This window comes from Podarcis raffonei, chromosome 2 (assembly GCF_027172205.1).
Source record: "Podarcis raffonei isolate rPodRaf1 chromosome 2, rPodRaf1.pri, whole genome shotgun sequence".
Lineage (NCBI taxonomy): Eukaryota > Metazoa > Chordata > Lepidosauria > Squamata > Lacertidae > Podarcis > Podarcis raffonei.
In genome coordinates this window covers 9,709,813-9,721,902 of record NC_070603.1, presented here as the reverse complement: position 1 = coordinate 9,721,902, position 12,090 = coordinate 9,709,813, and the positions used below count along the sequence as shown (strand labels likewise).

Sequence of the window (12,090 nt, the reverse complement as noted above, 5' to 3'; positions counted from 1 at the left end):
TCTCAAGAGTCTCCTCCAGCACCATAATTCAAAGGCATCAATTCTTCGGCCATCAGCCTTCTTTATGGTCCAGCTCTCACTTCCATACATCGCTACTGGGAAAGCCATAGCTTTAACTATACGGACCTTTGTTGGCAAGGTGATGTCTCTGAGCAAAGTACCTGTTCTTTACCTGAGCTGATATTTTCTTCCCACCCTCTTCTTTTTAGGGTGAGCCTGGTAAACAAGGAGCTCCCGGGGGCCCTGGAGACAGAGGTCCACCTGGCCCAGTTGGTCCACCAGGCCTGACTGGTCCCTCTGGCGAACCTGGACGTGAGGTGAGCATACTCAACATGTTCTATGTGTGGCCTGGGGGGAAAGGGTAACCTATCCTATTTTAAAACTGCATTCCTGCAGCAAAACATGTCAAGGGCCAGAGGATGAGTGGGCGGGGGGGATGAAAACTTGTGTTTTCATTCAATGCCCCAGAGTGGAACAAACTTTTAAAAATGAAACACCCTGGTGATATTTTAAACCAGCCTTCTCCCAACCTGTTGCTCTGCAGATGTTGTTGGACTCCAACTCCCATCAATTGGCATAGTGAATGGTCAGGGGTGATGGGAATTGTAGTCTAGCATGGAAGCGCTGGGTTAGAGAAGGTTGATGTGATGGCATTTCCAATACTGAATTTGTAGCATTTCCCATTATGGTGATTGCTGGTTTTGATTTATGCTGCAGCAGCCTCAATTTAGTGATGCATTTCCAGGAATATTCTAAAGAATGTATGCATCCTTCTTAAACCCTGATCCTAAACATATTTCCTTCTTGGCCTTTAGAGGGAATTACTTCCTTTTGATTAAAATCATAGCCATTAATGTTGTTTAGAAGTCATCGACTGCCTTGTAAGGGATACAATCTACATTTTTCTTACATGTGGACCCCTTTTGCTTTTGAGGTTGGTAAGGGATGGCTATATTTAGCAGCAGCCCATTGGGGGTCAGGGAGGGGTGCGATTAAATAAGCTTTAGATTACCCCCACTCTCTTCTCCAAGTAGGCTTCCAAAAACTTTGTTGCCGATCAGGAATCTAAAGCTTTGATCCATGTTGTAATTTTCCTCCACTTAACACCCTACCGCTCCCTGAAAACAAACCCAATGTTTCTAAAATGCTGGCATATGCCAAAAAAGTTACCAGCCGTTCAAGGAACTGATTGCTTCCAGCCTATAGTGGGCTGGGCTTTTCTGCAAGTGGGATTCCACTGGGTAGAGGTGACGGGCAATTAATTGTAACTGCAACTTGGGGTACAGTTTATAAGCAGTATTTAAAAGAGGTGAATTTGGGGAGTGCTGAAAGGTGGTTCCTCAGCAATTCAAGAAAGCAGTTCTTCTTCCAGTTCTGGGTTACCGTCTCCTCCTCCTTTGCCAGCCAGTGGCGCCTGGGCTTGACTCGAGGGTTGGTTTTGCAAGAGGAGCTGCAAAGGAGCTCTTTCAAATGCTTGGACTAGGATCTGCTAAACCTGATGCCCAAGTTTGCTGGGAGCAAAGTGTCAGTTTCCTGCAAAAGTAGGTTCCAAGAAGGAACAGTCTCCAAAGTCCCTTGGAGGAGGGGCATACATGATTGCGATGAGTGTACCGTATTTTTTGCTCCATAAGACGCACCAGACCACAAGACGCACCTAGTTTTTGGAGGAGGAAAACAAGAAAAAAAATATTCTGAATCTCAGAAGCCAGAACAGCAAGAGGGATCGCTGCGCAGTGAAAGCAGCGATCCCTCTTGCTGTTCTGGCTTCTGGGATAGCTGCGCAGCCTGCATTCGCTCCATAAGACGCACACACATTTCCCCTTACTTTTTAAGAGGGAAAAAGTGAGTCTTTTAGAGCAAAAAATACGGTATATTGGCAAAGGCTGCTTGTCAAGCTGAGGTTGTGAATCGGGAATGATTTTAGGAAATGCAACTCACTGGGGTGGTTGGCTATCCCTTCTCAGATAAGACACAGCGCCACTTCCTTGGCTCCTAAGGATAAACACCTATCATTTTTATTCTCAGGGCAATCCTGGCTCAGATGGTCCCCCAGGCAGAGATGGTTCCCCTGGCGTGAAGGTGAGTGTCCCATCTCAAAGGAGCATTAACCACAAAATATAAAGCCATGTGGGTATAATCTCAGGGCATAATCCAGGTGGGAGCAACTCACCTGCTTAATCTTTCTGTCCACGTTCTTAGCCCCACAATTTTCTCATGCATCTCTTCCACCTCTTTCCCTGAAATCTGAGTAACGCAGCAACGTTTTTTGTGGAATAAGCCATTAACATTACCCTTACTTGCACAATTTATTCCAGCCACATAATATGCATTTTGGGAGGCTGGAAGAAAGGCTGCTCTCTCCCTCTACCCCCATGTCCTATGGCAGTGCCTTGTTTGTTAGTCTGTTCCTTGCTGTTCAACCAAAGGTTTTCCCACACCTCTTCACCAAAGTCTTCCAAGAGCCTTCTCAGATTGCTCCTTCAGCCCCAGCACCTGCCATATCTTCTAAGAGCATGGAACCAGTCGGGGGGGAAAGAGAAGGGAGGGGGAGGAAATGTCCCATCAGTGGGGTTGCCGTCCCTCACCACATGTCATATACATATTTGGTATTTAATGCATCTACTTTGTCCCCCTGACAGGGTGATCGTGGTGAGACTGGTGCTGTTGGTGGTCCTGGAGCTCCCGGCCCACCTGGTTCTCCTGGTCCTGTTGGTCCAACTGGTAAACAAGGAGATAGAGGGGAAGCAGTGAGTATCCAGTAACCATGCCCTAGGTGATGGCGAGTGGGAAGCCATTTAATTAGAATTGCGTTGATTTGGTATTGTAATTATTTGTGAAAAATGGGTTGTAATTTGGAAAATCAATAAAAATAATTGGCCAAAAAGAAAAACACACCGTGCACTAGGTGGGTCCCCAGATGTTGTTGGACTACAATGTCCATAATCCCCAGCCAGAATGGCCAGTGTTCAGGGATGATGGGATATGTAGCCCAACATCATCTAAGGACCCAAGGTTGGGAACTGGTGCACCGGTTGCTATTAGCCATGATAGCTTGTGAACTTCCTGAAACGTAAGGTTGGAACAGAATGCTGGGCTAGAGGGGACTTCTTAATGGAATGCTATAAGAGGTTGATTGAATTGCCCTGGTTTGCTAGATGGTTTTCCCTTTCCTATGGCTTTGCTGAATCCTATCCTTCCAGACGTTTCTGTGCGCTGCTCTGGTTCCGCCAGCTTAGTCATGCTGGCCACATGACCCGGAAAAACTGTCTGCGGACAAACGTCGGCTCCCTCGGCCTGTAAAGCGAGATGAGCGCCGCAATCCCAGAGTCGTTTGCGACTGGACTTATCCGTCGGGGTCCATTACCTTTTTACCCTTCCAGAATATTTAGAATCTACAGGATTTCCCAGTTTGGGCCAAACTTAGACTCATAGAGTTGAAAAGGACCTCAGGGATCATCTAGTCCAATCCCCTGAAATACAGGAATACACAGCTATCCAGTATGGGGATCGAACCTGCAACCTTAGCATTACCGGCTCCGCACTCTAACCAGCTGAGCTATCCAGCTACTTAGCTTGGGCTAAACAGCGTGTTGTGCTCAGTCACACTTAGTCCTTCACTCTTTGAATGTCATTTACACTGCATAAGTAGAATGATGAAGGCACTTCTTAACCCTTTCCCGTCTAGCGGGGCTTTCTGCTACAAATATCCATACCTCAGCTGCTGTGTGGTTTGAGTCATGCCTTGAAGGAGAGCCCTGAGCACGACTGTACCGTACTAGATTCGAATCCTGTTGCTCAACACGGAGAGCTGTGGCCTCTGGTCTCCTCTCAGCATGGAGAAGGTGCCCAGTCAGCTTATAATTGTTGTTTTCATCTTTCTCCAGGGTGCTCAAGGTCCAATGGGTCCTGCTGGTCCTGCAGGGGCACGCGGCATGCCCGTGAGTATTTATTTCTCCTTTACCCACTTTCATTTTTCCTGGGCTCCCAATAGAGTCTGTTGCATTTACTGAGCATCCCCCGAGTCACTACTGTGTACACCCAAAAGAGGAAAGCTTCCTTCCAATTTGTGCTTTTGACACAATGAATGAGTGCTTGAAGTTCTCGCTCTTAGAACACGACCACCTGCCATTTGAACAAAAATGTTGTATTCATCTGACCCAAACAGCAATAAGTACTCTGTGTGTGGTCATTCAGGAGCAGTTGCCTCTTGCCTGTAGTAGTCACAGGAGTACTTTGCCCACCTTCCCTGAAAAGAGGGTCCTAGCTACAGTACTGTGAGGGTTTCCTCTGCTTTCCAGAAAGAAAGCATAGTCGTCCTTGCAATCGCAGCCCTAAGGGACAGGTAAAAGCCCTGGGGACTTCTGCTTTATTTATTGCCTCCACCAGAGAGCAACGGAGAGCATCTTTCTCTGTATTAGTCAGTGCCACTTCCCGACACACACACCCCTTCGAAGTGCCGAGTGTTATATGTCTGTTTCCGCATAAAGGTTCTAAAATCAACCAGTTCATCTGCACGAGCGTAACTCTTAATCCCATGGTGTAACTGCACTCTGTTTCAGCTCAAAGATGCTCATGGATTCAGAACCAGAAATTAACTGGTTTCCGCTAACTGGTCAGCTGCTGCCTCAGGTCTTGCACAAGACACCAGGCAAATGAGTTATAGGCAGTCACAGGGAATGTGTCCCCCCTCAGGCCCTCTGATGTCATAGAGGCCCTTGCCAGCATAGGACCATGAAGCCAGGTCACTTGCAGGAGAAACAGAGGCCCTTTGTGACATCAGAACATAGCAACCAACAGGCTCGAGAGATGTTGGCCAAGTGTAGGGCTGCCAGGAGGGACGTTGTGTTCAGATCTGCAGGCGGCATCACCACCCCGTACTATGTTGCCAAACTTTGTGCATGACTCTCTTGTCCTGAATTCTGCTTGTGTTCTCTCCTCCTAGGGTCCACAAGGTCCGCGTGGTGACAAGGGTGAGGCTGGCGAGGCAGGAGAGAGAGGTCTGAAGGGTCACAGGGGATTCACTGGCCTGCAGGGTCTTCCTGGGCCTCCCGTAAGTTTTGGTTTCCGTATCTTTACAGAGTAGAATTCGGTCCATGGTGTTCTGTTCTAGGCTTGTCATGGGCTCAGGGGAGTTTTGGGTTTGAGCCTATCTGCTGCTGATATGAATCAACTTCTCCCTGCAGGGATGCCTGTCTGCCTAATTAGTATTTGTTTATTTATTAACTTCCTTTTATAGTATTTATCCCTGGGTAGTTGGTTAAATGGGATGCGGGTGGCGCTGTGGGTTAAACCACAGAGCCTAGGACTTGCCAATCAGAAGGTTGGCGGTTCGAATCCCTGCAACGGGGTGAGCTCCCGTTGCTCTGTTCCCGCTCCTGCCAACCTAGCAGTTCAAAAGCACAACAAAGTGCAAGTAGATAAATAGGTACCGCCCCGGCGGGAAGGTAAATGGCGTTTCTGTGTGCTGCTCTGGTTCGCCAGAAGCGCCTTAGTCATGCTGGCCACATGAACCAGAAGCTGCATGCCGGTCCCTCAGCCAATAAAGCGAGATGAGCACCGCAACCCCAGAGTCAGTCACGACTGGACCTAATGGTCAGGGGTCCCTTTACCTTTACTAGTTGGTTAAATGCAGCATACAGTTGAAGCTAAAACATCATTGGCACAGTACAGGTCTAGCAATTAAAGCAGCAAAGTAAAAGAGGTAGAAAATAATTCTGGCATGGAACGTCTTTGAAGCCATTCTCTACAACTCTTAAACTCTTTAGGCCCTTCTGCAGAGAGGCTGTTACATGGCTGGTATGTAACTATGGCTTTGCTTTCCCCCGCCCCCTCACGTTTTTCCATAGGGTCCTTCTGGCGATCAAGGTGCATCAGGTCCTGCTGGTCCTTCTGGTCCCAGGGTAAGTCCAATCTCCCCGATAAGAAGAGCTCCTTTCCTTGGCGAAAGACCAGGGGGTGTTGTGGCTGGATGCTAGACTCTGCTGTGTACACTAACCTTATTCACTAAGTGTCTTATGTGTTGCTCAGTTTTTTCAGCTGGCAGAATGTGGAATTGTTATACATAGAATTCCAGGCCCCAATTTCTAGATGCAAGCTGATTTGGGGAGAAATTAATGTATTTGGAGGAGAGAACTTTAAGAGGGAGAAGACTGATCTTCAATATTTTTGTATTACAAAGAGATTTTAGTGATCAGAAATCTGGGGAACTCTACTTTTTTGTGTTGTGTTGTGATATGGACATTTGTTTTGGCCTGGTGGGTTTTGAAATGTTGTCAGAGTGCGTACATGGCCGATAACTGAAGAAGGTTCTTGGTCGATTATATGGTAAATGTCATATGCAGTGTGGGATCTGGGGGACAGTGTCAGACACAATTCTACTGCACTGCAATACTACCACTTGTAGAGTTTACTATATGGTTCTTTTAAGAAGCCCATCCCAGTACTTGCTAATGTTCATGGGCAGCCTGGTGTTAACTCATGCACATTGCCTCTCTCCTAGGGTCCCCCAGGTCCAGTTGGCCCCTCTGGCAAAGATGGCTCTAACGGAATGCCTGGCCCCATTGGCCCTCCCGGTCCCCGTGGTCGTAGTGGAGAAACTGGCCAAGCTGTAAGTAACTGAAGGAATGGCATAAATGAAGTACAAGAAGCTGCACCCCCAGTGTTAGAAACTAAGATATGAAAGCTAGGAGCTAAATGTCACCTTAAGGTTATGGGCGTAACGATGGAATGTCTCGGCTTGATTTTTTATAACAATAATTCAAAGCTGAAAATGAATGAACTGCAGCTAAAATATTATGTTCATTTTTCACATGGTCCAGTCCTTCCCCTGCCCACCCCCCTAATATTCTTAAGAGGGTCTCTTCTCCAGTCTTCAGAGAGTAGCTGGAAGTGGGGAGGCAGAAAAAGGTCCTCCTTTCCTTCCACTCCGCAGTTTTAATCTGAAATCTTAGGCACAGGACTGTGCCCAGAGCTCAGAAACTGCTAGAGCCAATGAAATTCCCTGTTGCAAAATTCTGGGCACCCTGTGTCTAGGCAGTCCCCCGCCCTTGTGCCCTTTACCCAGCTGGTTTGACTGCCTCCATGGAGCTTGCCTAGGTATTAATCAGTGGCTCAAACTTTTCTCTTTTTGAGGGTGGCCTACAGCCCTCTGTGCTATGGAAGAGCTGTGCTTTGTCTCCCTGTGGGAATTTCATGGGGTTCTATGAGCAGGATCTAATGTACAGCCCAGCACGGCTAATTAAATACTTTAAATCAATGAGAATTATTATCAAATATATACCACTCGCCTTTAAAAACAACAGAGCAGTAGCAGGGTTTCCCAAACTTGGGTCTCCGGCTATTTTTTGGACTACACTTCCCATCATCCCTGACCACTGGTCCTGCTAGTTATGGATGATGGGAGCTGTAGTCCAAAAACCGCTGGAGACCCAAGTTTGAGAAACACTGATCTAAACCATAGAATCCACCTCCAAAACAGCAGCAAGTATGATGATGACGACGATGTTGTTTAGTCGTGTCCGCTTCTTCGTGACCCCCTGGACCAGAGCACGCCAGGCACTCCTGTCTTCCACTGCCTCCCGCAGTTTGGTCAAACTCATGCTGGTAGCTTCGAGAACACTGTCCCACCATCTCGTCCTCTGTCATCCCCTTCTCCTTGTGCCTTCAAACTTTCCCAACATCAGGGTCTTTTCCAGGGAGTCTTCTCTTCTCATGAGGTGCCCAAAGTCTTGGAGCCTCAGCTTCAGGATCTGTCCTTCCAGTGAGCACTCAGGGCTGATTTCCTTAAGAATGGAGAGGTTTGATCTTCTTGCAGTCCATGGGACTCTCAAGAGTCTCCTCCAGCACCATAATTCAAAAGCATCAATTCTTCGGCGATCAGCCTTCTTTATGGTCCAGCTCTCACTTCCATACATCACTACTGGGAAAACCATAGCTTTAACTATACGGACCTTTGTCGGCAAGGTGATGTCTCTGCTGATATCTCAGCAAGTATGATAGCTTCTGTTAAGTCATCTTCCAGCAGCAGATGTACTACGGAGCTGGAAAGCATGAAAAAGACTTCTGATTCAGCCCCTCTTGCCCAAGAGTGGGACCATCTGGAACTTAAACTGTAGGTCCTATCAGCTTAACTTAGTCCCATGTCAGTGAAAGAAAATGGAACGTGAGGGCCCAGATGATGGGCTACCTCCATAAATGCACCTACCATACAGCAGGGGGTTGCTTTCCTCCAACAGCAAGCATTTCAGGGCTGTCTCCTTTCCTTTACTCCACCCACATGCAGCTGCTGGGTGACCTTGGGCCAGTCACACTTCTCTGAAGTCTCTCAGCCCCACTCACCTCACAGAGTGTTTGTTGTGGGGGAGGAAGGGAAAGGAGATTGTTAGCCGCTTTGAGACTCCTGAAGGGGAGTGAAAGGCGGGATATCAAATCCAAACTCTTCTTCTTCTTCTTCTTAACCCTGTAGGGTCCTCCTGGAAACCCTGGACCCCCTGGTCCTCCTGGCCCACCCGGACCTGGCATTGACATGTCCGCCTTTGCCGGCCTGGGTCAGACGGAGAAAGGCCCCGACCCCATGCGCTACATGCGATCCGACCAGGCTTCTAGCAACCTGAGGCAGCATGATGCCGAGGTCGATGCCACCCTGAAGTCGCTCAACAACCAGATCGAAAGCATCCGGAGCCCCGAGGGCAGTAGGAAGAACCCAGCTCGTACCTGCCGTGACCTAAAACTCTGCCACCCTGAATGGAAGAGCGGTGAGTGTATTGGGGCTTGCCACTGCCTAGGTTGTGGGCTCAGGAGTCTCGCTTCCTATTCCGCAGCATAACAATCCCAGAGAGGTCTCTGCGTCTCACCACCCAGAGTAAGGTTGCCAGATTTTTTTTAATGAATCCAGGGACACTTTTCAACTTCCTACTAAATGGATGGATTTTGTCAGGGAACTCATTTGTAAATCCGGGGGACTGTCCCCAGGAAACAGGGACGTCTGGTAACCTTAACCCAGAGCATCTACAGGGACTGAGGCTAGTGTTTCAGCACTTCTGATTCCTGCCACCAAAACACATGGGAAACATAGCCTCATCCACACAGCAGAAGGCATGAAAGTGGCCTGTACAATCTACACAGCTGACTGTGGATACATTTCCTCTCCCTGTGGAAGCCACAGGGACACCCACCCACCCCTTCCCTTGGGCATCCAATTCACAACCTTTTTTCTGACCCAAAGTCATTAACAAAACCTCAGGGAGTTTAAGCTCCTATCAAAATATATAACGTGTTTCATTAAACACATCGGACCATAGTAACTAAATTGGTGTGTGTGTGTGATATTCATGTTATTGTATCCTAATAAAGTAAACAAAGGTTTTAGATCATATGTTTGTTGATCAGTATTTCAGAATGAAAATTGCCTGAATAATGTTTTAACAACCTACCGTTTGCAGAGTCTTTAAAGCTCAAAGAATCGCACTTCCAATCCTCCTATTTTAACACATAGTTAACTTTCCATTTGCAATCTGACACTAATAAATTCCATTCCCCTGTAGATATTATAATTGCTTAAGCTTCTGAATGTACACATGCCACCTAAGGGATTGGGGGGTGGGGGTCACTGCAGGAAGTCAGTGACTAAGACCCAGCAGCACAGAACAGCGGTGTGATGAGAGAGAGAAAGAGGAAAAACACCGTACCAACTGCTTCTTTCTTAATTTTGCAGGCGACTATTGGATTGATCCCAACCAGGGTTGCACTTTGGATGCCATAAAGGTTTTCTGCAATATGGAGACAGGAGAGAGCTGTGTTTACCCCAAGCCTAGCAGCATTCCCAAGAAGAACTGGTGGACAAGCAAGAGCAAAGACAAGAAGCACATCTGGTTTGGAGAGACAATCAATGGAGGTTTCCACGTAAGTGGGTCAAGCTAGAATAAACGCTTTTGATCTTTCATCCAAGGCATGCAAATCCAATGTGAACCCGTGCAAACAGTTGCATTAGTGCAAGGCTTGGCGCTAGCATAACAGGATTACACACACACACACACACACGTACTATGCCATTCTCTGAATCTGCTCTGAAAGGTTACAGTGGGGAGAGAAACCCAGAACAGGGAGAATATTCTCCTTGCACTTATGGAATGTTCACCTTGCCGCTTAATGTTCTGCTTGCCCATTAATCGTTACGCTGACCCTCTGTTTTTATACTTGCATCTCACTATTCTTGTCTTTGAAATGTCTGTGTGAGGCTTATTCTCCAACTTTGGGAGAAATGAGAAGAAATCAAGCAACACTGAGTGTTGTGACCAGGCAGCAGAAAGGAAACAGGGAGACTAATTTTAGAGTTTGCAGCAATGAGATTTGGTGATTACCACTAGCTTAGATTGCTTTTTAAAAGATTTAGACAAATTTGGGAATGATAAACCAACCATGACGGCTGATGTTCAGAGGCATCACTCTGATAGCAAACTCAGCCGGTGAGTGCAGACAGGACAGTAGCCAAAGTAGGGTCACTGTGAGACAGGAGGGAGGTATTGGCATGGCCAAGGGAAACTCACAATCTACAGATGTACCAGTTTTTGCTTTCTGTGGTCTTTCTAAGAAAGGTGTCTCTCAACCTCTGTCTTCTTGGTCCCTTTCCAGTTTAGCTATGGAGACGAGAACCTGGCTCCTAACACAGCCAACATCCAGATGACCTTCTTGCGCCTCTTGTCTACTGAAGGCTCTCAAAATATCACCTACCACTGCAAGAACAGCATTGCCTACATGGACGAGGCTTCCGGGAACCTTAAGAAAGCTCTCCTGATACAGGGATCCAACGACGTGGAGATCAGAGCCGAGGGCAATAGCAGGTTCACATATAGCGCCTTGCAGGATGGATGCACGGTAAGTTTGAGGGGTTTTCTCGGGCTGCCACAGCAATACGACGTTGCTGGGTTTAAAGGCACAGAACTATGGCAGCTGACAGTAGCAGCCAGCCAGGCTGGGCACTTGCCAAGGCCCAGTCTGACCATAATGAGAGGATCAGCAGAGAAGACTGTCAGGAATACTTCCATTCCATGTGAAAAACCAGCTAGATTGAAAAGTGCGGCCCTAGCCTGAGTGGGACCCACAAAATCCTTTGGTTGGCCCTACTGCCACTATTTGGGAGGGCACTGTAGGGTGAGAGCAGTGTTAAGAGACCCTGGAGCCAGCCCCACAGGGTTGCTTTTTTGCTTCACTAAATCCCACATCATTTGCTGATCTTGTTTCACAGAAGTGATCAAAGAGACCATGATTCTCTCTCCCTGCCCCCCCCCTTGAAATCAGCCATAGTGTGGCACTTCTCAAAGTAGTCAGGATATGGGTGTTTTAAAATTAGACACACACAGAGGAGACATGGCTGTAGCAAGAAAACCACCATTATGCTCAAGAGTCGTAGGAATCTCAAAACAGATTCAGAGGATCATTCTGCTTCCTTTAGTTGGTTGATGTGTATGCTGGCAGCCACTGTCTACTCATGCTGAAGCTGGCATTCTGCACCCCCATCCACAATTTCAGCTTCTGCTCATGGCACATGAAATCAGATGTGACCCTTTCTAATGGCCATGAGCGTGTGGGTTGTTAGTAAAGGTAAAGGTACCCCTGACCGTTAGGTCCAGTCGCAGATGACTCTGGGGTTGCGCACTGATCTCACTCTATAGGCCGAGAGAGCCAGCATTTGTCCGCAGACAGCTTCCGGGTCATGTGGCCAGCATGACTAAGCCACTTCTGGCGAACCAGAGCAGTGCACAGAAACGCCGTTCCCACCAGAGCGGTACCTATTTATCTACTTGCACTTTACGTGCTTTCGAACTGCTAGGTGGGCAGGAGTTGGAACCAAACAATGGGAGCTCACCCCGTTGTGGGGGTTCGATCTATCGACCTTCCGATCGGCAAGACCTAGGCTCTGTGATTTAGACCACAGGGCCACCCCCTGTGGGTTGTTAGTACTAGCTTCCAAAGTTGCAAAGCAACCTGAGCAGGACAGAATGCAGATCTTAAGATTCCCCAGATAACAGCAGCACAGTAAAAGTTCTTCTGCTTTAGTATGTTTAGCACCATGGTTAATCCTGCCACCCCCAG

At 47.6% G+C, this 12,090-nt stretch overlaps 1 protein-coding gene across 3 annotated transcripts in view; it reads left to right on the top strand.

The window, feature by feature from the left end:
• COL2A1 (collagen type II alpha 1 chain) overlaps positions 1-12,090 on the top strand; it is a 96,160-nt gene that overhangs the window by 83,307 nt on the left and 763 nt on the right. For all 3 annotated transcript variants that reach the window (XM_053373002.1, XM_053372994.1, XM_053372987.1), the window contains 10 exons: positions 210-317; positions 2,026-2,079; positions 2,640-2,747; positions 3,885-3,938; positions 4,943-5,050; positions 5,847-5,900; positions 6,500-6,607; positions 8,465-8,753; positions 9,713-9,900; positions 10,630-10,872. In XM_053373002.1, the coding sequence (XP_053228977.1) occupies positions 210-317; positions 2,026-2,079; positions 2,640-2,747; positions 3,885-3,938; positions 4,943-5,050; positions 5,847-5,900; positions 6,500-6,607; positions 8,465-8,753; positions 9,713-9,900; positions 10,630-10,872 (1,314 nt within the window). The remainder of the gene's footprint in view (positions 1-209; positions 318-2,025; positions 2,080-2,639; positions 2,748-3,884; positions 3,939-4,942; positions 5,051-5,846; positions 5,901-6,499; positions 6,608-8,464; positions 8,754-9,712; positions 9,901-10,629; positions 10,873-12,090) is intronic.